Genomic DNA, 17,930 nt, shown 5'->3' with positions numbered 1-17,930 from the left:
ATTTCCAAATGAGAGGCATGACGCAATTACCCTTTTTGACTTGTACCATATGTTCCTATGTTTTTCTGGAGAACAATTTACTTGCCGTTGCACGTGTTGGTGATGGTGCGACATGTTGGCCAGGATACGCTGACCGTTTCGTGAACACGTGGTATAATCATTATTTGATAGTGATTCATAAACATATGTTCATGATATAGTCGGCGACTATTTCTAATAGTTATGGAAATTATTTTGTCTTTTTTTTTATTTACACACAACACGTGCCATCACATATGCTTGTCACTGGAGGGGCAGGACTCGCTCACTTTTTTGCGAACACATGGTATAATCACTTGATGTCATCATTTCATAGTGCTTCATAAACACATTATGTAATTGGAATTGTAGCATTGACTGATATTCTAATTCCTCATTGTGGGAACGGGTTGTTCTAAGTTCGATGTGTACAGCAGGTGCACCAAGATTCGCCTATTGTACATGTGTGATAGAATCCTAGTTACGCCCTGATGATTCTTGGTATGTCAGTTCGTTCGTCAGTTATCCGATACTGGGTTAAGTGTATCACCCTTGTGTGTTTTCTGTCGAATGGCATTCTGGAGATGTGGGATAACTCTTATCAGAACGTCTTAACATATTCCTCTTGATTTTTTTGTAACACGCAAATCATTTTTAAAACACTCGGTATGTCTAAATATCAGTTAAATGTGTTTAGAGTGTTTTTTTTTCAGATGTTATTGTCTATTGTATATCAACGCACGTCGAACAGAAGGTCCAGGTACACTCACTATCAATTTAAAAGCCACAAACATAACGTTTTGGTGAACAATTTATTATTGCTTTTATCCTAACAGGACGCTTGTTCAATTATCCGATAATTGGACCATGGCTTTGTGATTTGCATGCCGCTATGTTGGCGTCTGGAATGACGATGAACCCAAAGGAGTGCGGAGGAACTACAATCGTCCCAGTTCCCAAAGCTTTTGGCATAATGTGTGGTATTTGGTTGTTGACAAGTTCCAATGTTTTGCCATTGACCTCTACTTTTCTGAAAAAAGATGTGGCAAAGGTTATTTTGGTATGAAGGTTAAGTTATGATCACACGTTGACCCAACAACCGTTGTATAACCTGTACAGCCACTATTGTATATGTGTACAAGTTTGTAGGTTCAAGTTCGTCTTTAGTTACTTAATATAGTCCTGGCGTGTTTGCCAAGGTGCGTTTTCCACCCGACATTTCGGACCATTACTCATGTTATACACCGTTCGTTTGTCTGGTTCAGATTGAATGCAGCAAACAATCAAATGCTTACCCTCTTCTGTTATATCTGCTACTTCAGAGACAACATATGTCTCACTATTATCCACAGAATTTGACAACAATGCCAAGGAACCAGTTATATAAGAACTGACCCATGGCTTTGTGAAACTTGAACCAAAGAGAACATCCTTGTACTGAATGGTTGAGAGGAAACATATTATATACAAACTTTGACTTCAAGTCTCCTCCCTCAGGAGTCAGCCAGAACATGTCCACGTTTTTGCCGTGCGCCTCTGATATGGCTAGGGTTACGTGGTCTCTATGCATGTTAAGACCATACACAGTGATACTGCCAGGCTTGTAGTGGTACACGCTGGAACATAAACATATAATGTGATAACATTAAAAGCGAATGCAAGAGAAAAATCTTTCGAAATCTAGCCATTTGATTTGACACGACCAGTGCTTGTCATTGAAGAAGTGAGTGAGTGAGTATGAGTTTACACCTCTTTTAGCAATATTCCATCAATATGACGGTGGTGGATAGCAGAAATGGACTTCACACATTTTAGCCATATGGGTAATCGAACTCGGGTCTTTGGCGTGACGGGCGAACGCTTTAACCATGACGTTTCCATGGTTGGTAATGGTTGATGTAACGTCACATCTCGTCACGTTGCATTTGCTCTCTTCACACTTGCCGTTACCATACTGAGATTACCTTGTGCAAACAGGATTGTCACATAAACAAACTTTTACACCAATATTCATAATTGTAACTTGTGAACTAGTCATTACATAAGTCAATGATATTCAGATCGTTTTGACATGTGCATCTCTACTGACAGCATTACTGCTCAGTGACATGCTGACAATATTCTGCACATTAAAGTTTTAAACCTGTGGGTTTTGTTTAAATGAAATTGTTGTGGTTACGTTGACTTTGCATTAATTCTGGTTGTTTCTCATGTGATGTCCTTTAAAAGGGACGGTATGATCCACTCCCACCTCTATCCGAGGTCTACATTTTGTATTTGTCCATAATCTGCAAGGTGGACAACGTATGTGTGTACAGACAGGTTGTGAATTAAACATGCTGAAACCACTCACTTGTTCAGCTTTGTACAGTGGGCATACAGTCGGAGGTCAGAAGATGTGGATGGAACATCAAATACTTTGTTGCCAACAAGTCTCTTGTAAAGAAGCGTCAACCAGTAGTCCTGCCAAAAGAGGTTATGATGTGTGTCAAGTTGAGAAAGACACTGTTGTTATTTTGTGCCGATGTACGAGTAAGCACTATCATAGCTTTTAAATGTGTCTGTACGTGCACACCAATGGTTTACGGCAGGATAGTCATTATGGGAATTTGTTTAAGACATGTTACAGAGCCTGGCCACCCAATATCCAATGCAGACGGTACGGGTGATTTATAATGACTCGAACTTCCCACAAAGAAGAAGGCATGAATGAATGAGTTCAGTTTCACGCCGCTTACAGGTGAACAGTGCGTATGTTTTACGCCACGTTAAGCAATTTCTAGCAATAACACAGCGGGGGACACAAGAAATAGACTTCACACATTGAACCCATGCCGGGAATGTAACCCGGGCCTTCAGCGTGAGGAGTGAATGCTTAAACCACTAGGCTACCCGACCGCCCCAACGCCGCTTACAAATACGATATTTCAGTAATATTGATTTGGGGGAAATACAAAATGGTGGAGGTCAACTCTGGTAAAATACATGAGCACGGTCATCGTTCTAACAAATCTAGAAACATAGTCAGGGTGAATCGAGGATTCGGATCTAGGAGCATTGGTATCTGGAAAGCCTAAGCGACTCAACTCTGAGTGAGTGAGTGAGTGAGTTGGGTTTAACGCCGCTTTTAACAGTATTCCAGTTATATCATGGTGTGTCAGCTTAATGTTGGAGGAAAGACGGAAGTGATGCGGGTCTAAGAAGTTTACCACTTCGGTGAAACCCACGAGCACAGGTATGGTGCTGACAAACCTAGAAACATAATTGGGGCGAACCGGGATTCGAAACCACAATCATAGGTTTCTGGCGTGCCCAAGGGACGCAACTCTGCACAGCGAATTGCGGCGCCTTAGACGACTGGGCCACCCGTGCCCCCCTCAACACTGACGAATGGGTAAATTTGAAAACTGACCACATTATAATAATATGCATGAACACAGAGACAATATTTAAGATCAAACAGACACATCGACCGAATGACATTGTTAAAACACTGAGATCACCGACGTTCACGCACAGGATTAGGGTCAGCGTTGTCGTCAAGAAGTGCATAATATCCACCAAAGAATTGCTGGCGCATAACCCCTTTTAGGCCATATTTTGCTGATACACCCAGTTTATCAAGCCACCTGAAATTGTGATATGACAGATGATATTAATGAATTATATGAGCCATTCTCAATGCTAAACTTGTTTCAAGGCAAATCAACGTGAATATTTTGCACTTGTCCCATTGATCTCAAGATCATATTTTTGTACACACGAGCTTCAACATTAGACATTTTCAGAGCAAAAAGAATTACAATTGTTTTAGTTATAAATAGTTTCACTGGACCATAAACAGCAATCGTCACCCTCCAACCAGCACGAAAAGGCAATCTGCATTTACATCAGCGCATGCTGGCATTCCCAGAAGGTGCTGGGCTGGGCTGGGTTGTTATTAATTTGGACACTGAAATGTAGAAATGCTTACAGGTTGCCTGCCACATATCTGTCAGCAATGCCAGGAGTGCCACCCCCATAACCAGACGATGTCTCCCCTAGCCACGCCACCAGACCATGATGGCTTCGGACCGTATTCATCACTGTGTGTATTTCATGTACAAGAGTATCCATTATGGAAGACTTAGAAAAGTCTTCCAGCTTGGCGGTGTGTCCATTAAAGTAATACCTGAAAAGAGTAAGCTAATTAGTACGGGGAATCATTTAACCATTTGTATCAAAAAAGATATCCAGCTATACAAAGTGTTTGTTTCAGTATTTATTCCACTCATTTTGAAAAACATTCCAATAACATATAAATAATTAACATGGAGTGGGAAACGACAAACGCAAAGAAAAATATATTTCTCGACCCATGGGCATTTTGTCTCAAAATGTGGTGACCATATATAGTTACATCTCTACCTTCAAAGGTGCAGGACAATTTGTCACAAATTGAAACAAGTGTCATCTACAATTTACTGAGGAAACAATATGTGACATGCTGGATAGCATAGACAGCATCTATGTGTAAAAGTAGGCAACAACATGTATATCAATTGCGCTGCTGTCTTTGCTGATTTGTTACTTTATTGGCCAAGAAGTTTAACATATGCTTCTCGTACATCGATGATATGTTGTCCATTACTTATGGCCAACTAACCGACTCCCTCCGAGCAATATCAAAGAATTTGCTGTCTATATATTTCACATCAGTTGTTGTACAATCGGGCAGCCACTTTCTGCGAAGATTTCAAAAAATTGTTTCGTACACAAAAGTGTTTTTAAAGAATGTCTTGTGACGAAGTTTAATTAGGGTTACATATTAAAGGCTGAATATTTCGTGAATATTTCGTCAAGGTTTATGGTAGACATGTTGAAGAAATATTCAAACTTTGATAGATAGTGAACAAAATAATGTCTGATGCAGTTACCTGTATGCTAAAGAATTTGTTTAGGTGAACATTGATTTGCCTTTACGTGACGGGTGCTATCAATGGTTGGTTGGTTGGTTTGTTGTTTAACGCCGCACTCAGCAATATTCCAGCTATATGACGGCGGTCTGTAAAAATAATCGAGTCTGGACCAGACAATCCAGTGATTGACATCCTGAACATCGATCCACGCAATTGGGTCAGCGAGCCTGACCACCCGATCCCGTTAGTCGGCTTTTACGACAAGCATGGTCGCCTTTTACGGCAAATATGGGTTGCTGAAGACCTATTCTACCCCGGAATCTTCACGGGTCTGCCATCAATGGGGCAGAATGTGCTCACATTACTATTTGGCAGTGATTTCTAAGCACATGCTTTTTATACAGTAGGAATCGTAAATGAAACGAAATCAAGATTTCTTATGATCATGAAAAGCTTTTATGTGTTTATCTTATTTTAAAACAGAGGCAAATATATTATTACATTTTTTTTATATATATTATTGTCTAATGAACGAATGAACGAATTTTGTTGGGAAAACCTGAGGTCAAAATAGTATATTCAGTATTTGCGAACAATGGTCAAGAGCAAATGGTTGACCTCGAAGTTCAACACAGTGAACGGTTATCTATTAAATCTAATTCTGCATATACCTCCACACGGTGTACAACTACTGTGCTATTGCTACTTCTACCTAATATTTCACCGTGTCAGTATTTTTGAAGACTCTTCAGACTGTAATCAACGACCCGTAAGTTTACACGTGGTATGAAAACTGTATGGTAGCCAAGGGTACTCACTGGTGGAAGGTCAAGACGTTTATGGCACGAGATCCACCGTGAGACAGGAAGCTGGAAATACAAAGAAACATTGGATAAATGTACACCGCCGATAACTATAATCAACTAGGGCGTCACTAGTGCATTACCATGTCAGCTTCTTAGACTGAAGTGACTCAGATGAATCCTTCGAGAAAAAGGTATGGTGCTTTCATACCTTGAAAGATAATCAAGGCGAATATGGGATTTGAACATCATAATTATACAGGAAGCCACACTGTACAACATATCGTGGCGTCTTAGGCGACTGGGCCACCCATGCCCCTTTTTAGTTCTGGAATCGATGCTTCGTTTTAGGTTTTGAAATAATAACAACACCACAAAGTAGGCATAGGTCCGGTTAAATTTCAGTGCCCTATGCAGCTTATCCCTCCTTGCTGCATAGGGTACACGATGTTTGTCGTGCACATACTTCTTTATAAACCTGTCTACATAACCGGCGGTATCAGGTCCAATGATGAGACTGGATTTATAGACCGTTCCTTGCAGAACTTGCTTCAGTTCCATGAAGTCGCTCCCAAGCTGAGCCTCACTGACAGTAGTATTCCAATGTCGGTAATACACGTTCGGTTCTTCATGAAACATACGTAAAATGATAATACATATGTCAAGGATGATAACAAAACATATCTTCATACACACGAGTATAAAGTTCGGTAAATGTTTCACATATGAATAAAAACAGGATGAATGTAAAAATGGATTATTTTTTCTGAAGAGATGTATACCTCATACTGCATAAACAGATCGCAAAAATACCATAAAGTTATTCATGAATTAAGCGTGATGACAATATATTTGGTGAGACCTTTGACAGTCAACGTAAGAAGCATATAATGCCGTATTTATATGTCCTGTTTGTTATGTGACCGTGGGCTGGATATAATGACATCTGGATTATAGAAACTAATAATTAGAGATTATTATACGAACATGTGCGTCATATTGATGTCATGAATTCTTGTATTTTCCAAGCGAAAGCGAGGGTAATACATGAATTCTTATATGAGTGTCGTAATGTCAGTATGACACATATGAGTGTAATAATTTATATTTATTACCCACTATTTCTTTATCCTTTTGGGCTCCTCTTTAGACAAATGCACTGATCACCACTGCTGTCCTAGAAAACCAACATTTGTCGAATGACGACAGCCATCTTCAGCTTTGTTGTCATTTGTAGTTTGACGTTATTCCCACCTTACGTCACAATGAGATTCGAATGTGGGTGAGTTGGGTTTAACGCAGCTTGTAACAATATTCCAGTTATATCATGGCGTGCCAGCTTAATGTGGGAGGAAAGCCCGAAGTGATGCAGGTTAGACGTTTACCACTTCGGTGAAACCCACGAGCACAGGTATTGTGCTGACAAACCTAGAAACATAATCGGGGCGAACCGGAATTCGAACCCACAATCATAGGTTTCTGGCGTGCCAAAGGAACGCAACTCTGCACAGCGAATCGCGGCGCCTTAGACGAGTGGGCCACCAATGCCCCCCAATGCCGTTTGGATGACGGAAGCAATACACTGTTGTACAAGAAGTGATATTTGAACAAGTGCACAACTCGGTAATAATTGATATTATGAGCCACAACCGATGGAAGTGACACCCAGTGAGCTAAATTATCCAGCATGGCCATCGATCGCCTCATAAAAAACAAGTACAGATTGCCCAAATTACTCAGAATGCCCAAAGATATGTCATGTATGTCTTGTTGATGCGACGTCTACATGCCTTCAAACCTACCATTTCCTAGTTCAATCCCTGCAAGAGGATACCCTTTGTCAGAGGAATATTTTAGCAACTGCTTAGCATTTGATGGGTTCCACTTTGTTCCATTGCGAAGCATCAGGTTGAGGTTAATCACCAGTTTTAGCCCCGCCTTGTGAATAAACGCGTTGAGCGCGTCCCAGGTGTTTGCTGAAAATACATTTCCATTGGTCGGTTTTGGTTCAGTCTGCATATGTTTTAATAGTATGTCAAACCACAAAGTTATAGACATATTGAAAAGCTACTTATGGACAAAGGTTATGTAAATGAAGAAATCCATCAGTCACTGGTTCATTGGGCACAGTGGCAACCCGTGTATCGAGGTACCTTTCCCTGTTAGTCGCCCGGATTACGGAATGTCTGGGACTAACGAATCTCAGAAAGAAGTAAGATTTCTTTGTAAACATGTTAGCATCAGTTGTAATGCCCGGAAGATCGGGTTACGAGATTCAAGGGTCCTGGGTGATTAAGGTTAAACTGTACCACGAAATAAATAACTAAATCATTTGCACCAACATGTACGATTCGAACCCACAATCATAGGTTCCTGGTGTGTCAAAGGGACGTAACTCTGCACAACGAATCGCGACGCCTTAGACGACAGTGCCACCCTACTACCCAAAAAACTCTTCTTGGGCAATCAGTGGAATAGAAACGATTTGCACCTGAAGTTTCGTAGAGTGATAATACCAAAAAGGTTATTCCAAAAGAATAAAATATTTTTAGAAGTGGAATTTTATGTATTGGTTAGCCAGGTCTTTTAAGTTAGGTTTTCTTTCTGGTGACAAATACACCAAGGGATTCTTATGATATGCTGCTCTCACCTTGGAGTCGAAACTGCTGGGAAGTTGCTATGTTGTTATTTGGGTCAAACACCATGCGATCCCCTGATGTTCCTCCAACTCGCACATATCCTGGCGCTAAGGCTTTTCCAAGAGTCACCAGTTTGGGAGACCTGTTATAAAAGTGAGTGAGTGAGTATGGTTTTAAGTCGCTTTTAGCAATATTCAAGCAATATCACCGCGGGGGACACCAGAAATGGGCTCCACACATTGTACCCATGTCGGGAATCGAACCCAGGTCCTCGGCTTGACGAGTGAATGCTTTAACCACAAAACTCCCCAACCGTCCCCTGTTATTAAAGGTTATTCTATATATACTTACAGTATGAGACTGCTATAACCAACTGCAACAAACTTTATATATCATCTAACAGATAATACCACCCGTAACACATGTACATGGGCTCTTGTGAAGAGCAACCTCCCCGTGGTGAGCGCTGGGTAACGCTAATAGCTCTTCCCCCGTATGGACCCGGGGTAGAATATGTCCTCAGCACCCAATTGCTTGTTGTAAAAGGCGACCAAATTGGGCAATCCGTTTCCCGTGGGTTTCATACCTGTGTCGGTGGAGGAAAGGATTATTGTCTAACACACCACTTCGACCCTGACTTCACCTAGAAGGGTGGTAGGATGGGCTGGTCATGCCAAGCCCTGCGCATAATAACTCCAATTCTTAATTTTGCTGTACATGTGTTATATTTATGTTAAGGTTTTGAAAACACAATTTCAAGGAGATATTCATTTAACAAAAACAGAAAAAAGAAACTCAAAAACAGCCAGGGCCCTCTAACACATGGGGGTGCCTTCTTCTCAGTCCACCACTGTTAAGGTTCATAATCAATTTGAAGCTTTGGCGATGGGTTTTTTTCAGTCTTGGTGAGGCAGGGTGTTATTCATAGCCCTGTTCCTCTTAATACCCCTCAACAAGCTATCGCAGTTCGTATCACAATGCACATTCTTTTTACTCTGTGCTCTCTTTCCATTCCTCCATCTGCATCTCTTCAACAATCCGATCTTCAAGCTATCTATGACCGGCTTCCTAAACCTTGTATTATAATGGGCGATATGAGCGATATTAAAGGTCATAATCCACTTTCGGGTACTGATAATACAAGTAGTAAAGGCCAAATCCTAGATGATTTTATCTCCAACTATACTTTCTGTATTTTTAATGATAATTCAAAAACATATTTACATCCTGGTACAGGCACATACTCTTCTCTGGATTTGTCTGTTACCGATTCCAACCTGTTGAATAAATTTGAGTGGTCATTCCACGCTGACCTCTATGGTAGTGACCACTTTCCAACCATATTAAACCTTATTACACCATCTGATGTTCCCCCATCATCTCGGTGGAACTTTACAAACGCTGACTGGCCTCTATGTGACATTCTCTGTACAGGCAAACTAACACCTGAACACTAACATCGCCCATTTGGCTCGCTTAGAATCATTTGTTAAAATGCAATAATAAATAAACATCATGCAGTGTCTATCTTTTTCGATCTAGAAAAGGCATATGACACAATATGGAAACACGGTATTTTAGAAGATTTATTATGATTTGGGATTACGAGGCCGTTTGCCTCAATTTATATTCGAATATTTAACTGACAGGCAATTTCAAGTCCGCGTGGGTTCTACCCTGTCTGATCATTATAATCAGGATCAGGGTGTCCCACAAGGCAGTATCTTGTCTGTCACATTGTTTAGTATTAAGATAAATAGTTTATCTAAAGTTTTAAATGATTCGATTGATGGATCGCTCTTTGTGGATGATTTTAATATTTCTTGTCATGGCAAAAACATGGACACTATTGAAAGGCAACTGCAGCTATGTTTAAATAAAATCCAGAAATGGTCTTTAGAAAAGGGTTTTAAATGTTCAATTTTAGATAACACTCCCAATAAAGTTGTAAAGGAAGCCAAATTCTTGGGTCTCATTTTCGATCATCATTTGATTTTTCTGCCCCACATTAAATACTTAAAGAATAAATGCTTGAAGGCCTTACATTTATTTAAAGTTGTCTCCAATTCAAAGTGGGGAGGGGATAAAAAAAACTCCTCAAACTATATCGAACACTTATCCGCTCTAAACTTGATTATGGCTCCATTATATATGGTGGGGCTTGTAAGAACAATTTAAAATTACTTGATACTATCCATCACCAGGGCCTGAGGCTTTCCCTTGAAACCTTCAGAACTTCTCCTATTCATAGCTTGTATGTGGAAGCTGACGAACCATCCCTTGAACACCGTCGCATTAAATTAGCTCTACAATATATCTCTAAATTACGTTCCAATGACTCCAATCCAGCGTTTGACTGTGTTTTCAATCCCCTTTACTGTAACCTCTACAACACAAATTCTTCTCTTAGTCCACCAATGGGATAAGACTACAAGCAGATATTTCTGCTGCTAAAATAAATCTTGACTCTATAGCCCCCACTCAGCTTTTGTCATCTCCACCATGGTAGTTTGTAAAACGAGAGGTGAATTTTACATTAACCAAACTAAAGAAATCCGAAACCAATCAACCAATTTATCAACAAGAGTATAATCTATTAAGAAGTCTAGCTTATACAGTGTATCATATCATCATTCCCTTGATGATGCCCTTGACTCATTCGGCCTCATGTCCCCCATTTTGTAATGTCGTCACATTACATTTCTTTACCATTACAATTGGAAGTTGGATGGTTTGTTGTTAAACGCCGCACTCAGCAATATTCCAGCTATATGATGGTAGTTTGTAAAAATTCAAGTCTGGACAAGACAATCAAGTGATTGACATCATGAGCATCGAACCATGCAATTAGGATCGATGACATGCATAAACCCGATCCCGTTAGTCGCCTCTTACGACAAACATGGTCGCCTTTTACATCAAACATTGGTTGCTGAAGACTTATTCTACACCGGAACTTCACGGGTCAGTAATCGGAAGTGATTTCTGTCAACCATTCGGTTGTCAAGGATAAGCTAGACACAACGTAAATCAGTGACGAAAATGAATTGACTAAAAATTGGTTTATGGATTCTGCTGACTCTAAAAATATATATTTTTGGTCTATTCGTTTCCCATTTTCTGACAAGAATTTGTTTCACTACTCTAACAAATCCAGTTACGTTTCAATCGAATCACATATTTATACAGATGTATGAATACCTGATATTGGGGTTCGTCAGAAAGGAACTCAGTCGACCGCTTTCAATGGTGACACCAACAAACATATCATCAATTTCCTGTAAGACATGGTCGACTTTTACCGTGATATGTTCTGTGTGCAAGGACACAGTGAACGGTTGAATCCAAGCCAACCCTAACAACCACAGGATGGTTACATCTCGGAACATTCTGACTGTCACTCCATGTAGAAGCATAATGTCGCTTATCAGTGTTTCGAAGCTAAATACTACTCAACGTGTGGAGGTCAGCTGCGGTGTTGGAAGAGACCAGGTGTAGCCAAGCCGCGACAACAGATAACGAATTTTTTACAGGAGTATTAAGTAACTTTCATGCTTTCAGGTCGTGATCGGGTTCGTGTGTGCCTGTTTTGGTATCTACGTTGCAGTTATAGTTCTGTGCAGCACATAACTCATGATCTGATTCTCTGTTCCTCAGTTTCAAGGATTGGCTTGTGAAACATCATGTTTGGCTTTCGTCAACACTAATCTGTTACGATTTTAAAAAAGGTAACTCATTACATAACGTTAAAGTTCAACTCGTGCACTTTTCAAATTTAGGAACTAAACAGATGCATGCCTTGTCGTTAAATGGCGATGATACACTTAAAACAGATGTGAACCAGATCAATTTGCACAAAGTGAATAAGGGACTGATATTGTGGTAGGGCTGGGAGTGTGGGAGGGGTGGGGAGTGGAGGGGTGGGTGGGGATGTAGGGAGTCTGGGATTTTGTCGCAAAAAGGATATAAATAAAATATCTATGGTTGCAAAAAAATTAGGCTTTGATTATGCAGCTGTAGCGTTAACATAAATCAGCAGCATAAAATTCTAACTACCAGACACAGTAAAAAATAATTGGCTAGCGAGTTCAACTCGTTCCTACGTACGAGTCTCATCAGGCCATAACTGAATAACAAGAACATGAAGTATAACATTTAGTTACGTGACGTCATAACATTTAGGAGAATTATTATGTCACAATACCAAGGTGACAATGGACAAATATCTTACGTCTTTACATTCAACTTAGTCGCGTATTTATGAATGAAATGTTGCTCTTATTTTAATAATGTAGGTTCATGACCAAACTGTTGCTTTTATAGCGGGAAAACTAAAAAGTAGCCGCTTCCACGTGTACCTATGTGTTGCCTGAATGGAATCGTGCGGTTGTGTGGCTGCTTTATTTGTGAACGGTGAAGATTCATGCTTCTTTTTTATTTAAGTTCTGTCTTTCCGATATACTTTTCATTGCATCCACTACAAACAATCAAGTAAATAATATTTCTAGTATCACAAGTCATATTTTGTTTTACAGTAAATTTAGTGTCCTTTGTAATTTGGACTGAATAGCCTTCAATTACAATTGCTGCAAGTAAGGCAACGTTGTGTCACCGCACTAAGAAACCTTTGGAGTGATGACAACAGAATCAAATTTAGAACTTTATATCTTTCTAAGATCTTTGGGTTGTCTTTGGTTGTTTGCTTTAACTTGCAATTGCTCAATATCTTCCCCATGTTAATACTTTGATTCAAAATAGGCACATATCGTTGAACCTAAATAGATAAAGAATCCGAGCCCCCATACACTGTAATTCCAAATGGTCTTTCCGTAATGTTAAATAGATATGAATAATGTAGGGAGGGAATGCTATGACCAGTTAGTGCAAATAGAACTATCCTGGGCGACCCATCATGTTCATGTGTTTTGACTTGGGTTTGTCCAAAAGCTAGCATGATATAACATGCCATAATGAAAACATATTATATTTCAGAAACAACACTGCAAAAAGTATAAGGATAATGTTTCCCGTCCACGTCTTTGTAATTCGGTTGTGGTTCCTTTATCAATGTGGATAGTTTCATCACGTTAGCATGATCACTTAACAAGATACATTTGTAAAAACGTTTGCCTGTGATTTTAACAATGTGTTTCCCGTGTAAATGTCGCAGTTGAAATGTTAAGAGTAAGTAATTCAATACAGAAATAAGATCAACATTTTAAATACTTGTTTTGTTCTTTATTTTCCCCGGCGCCCCTAAATTGATTATACATATATTGATTGTATATTCCTATAGGACCTGTAGCATCTGTAAAGTGACACTCAAAATCCAACCTAGAATGATCTTGGCATACGTATTTGGCTTGCTGGTACCATATTCACACATTGATGCCAATTGCGTGGGTCGATGTTCAAGATATCAATCATTAGATTGTCTGGTCCAGACTCGATTATTTACAGACAGCCGTCATATAGCAGGAATACTGCTGAGCGCAGAGTTAAACAACAAACCATCCAAAAATCCTTATTCAGACATTCTACTGTTCCATCCATCCTGGGGTTCCATTCAGGCAACTATCCTCGGCAAATGCAAACTGTGGTTTCACGTAGCCTCCAATGAATTTTGTCAATGCTTGTTGTATCAACCAATACTGTTTACGTGAGAAGTTTTACTTCCTGGTGTGATACAAACGCCTATATCACTATTAAAAAGACTTGTAAGAATGGACGGTAACCTTCCTGCTACTAAGCTTTGTCGAGACATGTACTCTTGTCTGGACTTATCAGTTATAGATACTAATTTACTTATGGTATTTGAATGGTCAATCTACGATGACCTCTGTGGAAGTGACCATTTTCCTACCCTTTTGAAGTTTGTAAGACCATCTGATGTTCCTCCGTCATCAAGATGGAATTTTACTAAGGCCAACTGGGCGTTATATGACATCCTTTGTACAATCAAACTAAAACCTGAAGATTTTGATGACCCTATACAACTTTTTGCCGATGAACTTAATAACCTAGCTGACGAATGTAACCACGGTTAACAATGACTGCAAACAAGCTAGGAAGGCACGGGAAAAGGCTGAACAATATTTCCGTCGCCATCCAATGGTACATAATCTAAATAAATTCAAAAACTTAAATGCTAGAGCCAGGCGCACTTTCAAACAAAACAAACGCTAATCTTGGCAAAATTATGTATCTAAGATAGATTAAAGGACGCCTGTCTCCAAGGTTTGGAATATGATTCAGAAAATAAATGGTAAGGGTACTAAATCAAACATACACCATCTTAAAGATGGAGTTCAACAGTTAACTAATAAATCAGATATTGCAAACAGACTTGGTGAAACTCTAGACATTCTTCCTCTTCGAACTATGTCCTTAAATTCTAAAAATATCAAAGGCAGCAAGAAAAGAAACCTATAAATTTTACTTCAGATAACGGGGAAGATTATAATGAAGAATTTTCCATTCATGAGATCGATACTGCCCTTGGGCAAGCTCATGATACTGCAATGGGGTCTGATGATATACATTATCAACTCTTTAACATTTACCGCAATCCTGTTCAGAAACCCTTTCGATCATATTTGATAAATTCTGGACGTCAGGAGAATTTCCATCTTCATGGCGTGAAGGTACCTAAACTTTGACGTGATCATGCTGATCCTTCCAATTATCGTCCTATTTCATTGACCAGCTGCGTTCGCAAAACCATGGAACGTGTGGTCCATAATAGATTAACATGGTACTTAAAATCCAATAACTTAATCACAAATAGCCAATGTGGATTTCGTAAAAATCGCAATACCACTGACCACTTAGTTCGACTGGAGTCATTTGTTCAGAATGCCATTGTTAACAATCAGCATGCAATGTCTATCTAGAAAATGTATATGACCTGCATGGAAGCACGGTATTTTAAAAGATTTACAGGACTTGCCTCAGTTTATATCCAACTTTTTAAATGACAGACAATTTCAATTCCGTGTGGGTTCTACCCTGTCCGATCATTATAATCAGGATCAGGGTGTACACGGGACAGCATTTTATCTGTTACGTTTTTTAGTATTAAAATAAATAGCCTATCTAAGGTTTTAAAAGATTCAATGGATGGATCTTTATTCGTGGATGATTTTAATATTTCATGTCGTGGTAAGAATATGAATACTGTCGAAAGGCAACTGCAATTGTGTCTAAATAAAATCCATAAATGGTCATAGGAAAATGGTTTTACATTTTCAAAATCTAAAACGAACTGTATTCTTTTTTGCAGAAAATACAAATCTCATAAGGACCCAGAACTTGTTTTTGGCCACGTTTTTTGGCATCATCTTCGATCACCATTTGACCTTTTTACCACACATTAAATATTTGAAAAATAAATGCCTGAAGGCCCTTGACCTTCTAAAAGTCGTTTCAAGTTAAAAGTGGGGAGGAGATCAGAAAACCCTCCTCAAACTGTACAGGGCACTTATCCGCTCTAAACTGGATTATGGCTCATTTATGGTGGAGCCTGCAAATGTGACTTAAAACTATGATATAGTATTCATCATTAAGGCCTGAGGCTTTGCCTTGGAGCCACCTCTCAATAGCCAGTATGCAGAAGCCGATGAACCATCGCTTAAACAACGTCGCATGAAATTATCTTCACAGTATCTTTCTAAACTGCATTCTTGTCATCCCTATCCACGATTGTGTTTTTAATCCTCCATATAAACAACCCTATAACAAAAAATCATCTCTTACTCCACCCCTAGGAATCAGAATTCAATCTCATATTTCTGCTTCTCAGATTAGTCTTGAAAACATAGCCCCAACCAAACTCCTGTCTTCACCACCATGGCAGTTGGTACAGCCAGAGGTGGATATAACATTAACTAAACTAAAGAAATCTGATACAAATCAACTCATTCATCAACAACAATACAATGAATTACGAAGCACATATGATACCTACAAATCTCTATTTACTGATGGATCCAGGGATGGTGACGCAGTTGCCAGCGCCGCCGTCATTGGATCCAGGACTCTATCATCAAGATTACAGGATAATTGTTCCATTTTAACGGCTGAATCACATGCTACATTAACAGCACTAGAGTACATTATTAAGCAACCAAAACATAAACAATTTATCATATTTTCAGATTCTCTATCCTTTCTTCAGGCACTACAAAATCAGTCTTGCAAACATCCAATTTTAATAGAAATTCCTGAATTATACAATGATCTTGCTACTGGCCAATATGACATCGTCTTTTGTTGGTTACCCAGCCATGTTGGAATTGTTGGTAACACAATGGCTGATGCTGCTGCAAAGGCAGCACTCAACAAATCTATAACACCACTTCTTATACCATACAGTGATTATAAATCTATTATTAGATGTTACATCAGAGATCTCATGCAGAAGAAGTGGGACACCAAAGTGGGTATGAATAAATTACATCAAATTAAACCAAATATCGGTTACACTTACTTAGGCTGTCAGTCCAGATTTGAAGAGGTCATTATGCGACGATGTCGTATTGGCCATTCGAGATACGCACATATTTATTAAAAGGTGAGGATCCTCCGTTTTGAATCCCTTGTGATGAAAGAATCACGCTCAAGCATGTCCTGCTTGACTGCAGTGATCTTTCCATCACAAGGGATAAATATGTCGGTGTCAAAACAGTTAAGGACCTTTTCATAGATGTTAATTCGCATTTAATATTATGTTGTTAAAAGAAATCGAACTTGTCCATAAATTTTGATGTACTGAATGTATTATTTTATAAATGGTGGTGCTAATTAATAACATAGATTGTGAGTGGCTGTACCCTCAACGGGGTTTGAAGTAGCGTAAAATGTTTGTCCCCCTGAGAGGGTATGTAAGTCCCAAATCATTCGAAGTATTTTTATGCACACCAGACTTTTATAACGTAGTATTTTTGTCATTTTAATCTTAGGCTTAACTGGTCAACTATCGCCGGTGACTGAAGGGATGATATAAATCCTGCCGGGGTCCATGCAGAAAGCAAAGGCACTGTAAGTCCCCATGGTCCCTGGTATGGTGATCTCCCATTAGTTACTGACTATCTCTAGCCCATTTTCATAATGTGTTGTTCACTGATACTTATGGCTTTTATATATTCAAAACTAGTTTTAAATTGAATCTGTGATATTCTAGTTATTGCACTGTCCATCGTTGACAGTTTTTATTTAGTCTAAATCTATGTATAATAAATATACTTCTCGTCACGATATGGCTGAAATACTGCCGATGTGACGTTACATCTTAACTCACTCACTCTTCTTGTACTATTTATTCGTTATATTATAGACATCTAGTATTGTTTCAGATAAGCTATATTGCAATATATTACGCATAAGTCATAATTTTTATATAAAATCTTTCTCATGATGGGTGTTGTTATCCTCCTCCTCCTCATCATCATCACCCTCCTCTTCACCCTCCTCTTCCTCCTTCTCCTGTTCCCCCCTCCTCATCATCATCCCCTCCTCTTCCTCTACCCTCCCCCTCCTCATCATCACCACCCTCCTCTTCCTCCTCCTACTCA

At 39.3% G+C, this 17,930-nt stretch overlaps 1 protein-coding gene across 1 annotated transcript; it reads right to left on the bottom strand.

Annotated features, from left to right (window-relative positions):
* Nucleotides 1-816: 816 nt before the first annotated feature.
* LOC125378663 (heparanase-like) lies at nt 817-11,762 on the bottom strand. The gene is made up of 10 exons (XM_048394573.1): nt 11,560-11,762; nt 8,370-8,500; nt 7,522-7,695; nt 6,186-6,345; nt 5,735-5,785; nt 3,992-4,189; nt 3,536-3,647; nt 2,372-2,481; nt 1,491-1,634; nt 817-1,048 (listed from the first exon to the last, which is right to left on the bottom strand). The coding sequence occupies exons 1-10, from the start codon at nt 11,745-11,747 to the stop codon at nt 868-870; spliced, it is 1,449 nt and encodes a 482-aa protein (XP_048250530.1). The 5' UTR covers nt 11,748-11,762; the 3' UTR covers nt 817-867.
* Between the last annotated feature and the right edge of the window lie 6,168 nt (nt 11,763-17,930).

This window comes from Haliotis rufescens, unplaced genomic scaffold (genome assembly GCF_023055435.1).
Source record: "Haliotis rufescens isolate VD_foot unplaced genomic scaffold, xgHalRufe1.0.p SCAF_13, whole genome shotgun sequence".
Classification (NCBI taxonomy): domain Eukaryota; kingdom Metazoa; phylum Mollusca; class Gastropoda; order Lepetellida; family Haliotidae; genus Haliotis; species Haliotis rufescens.
This window is presented reverse-complemented; position numbering and strand designations above follow the sequence as displayed.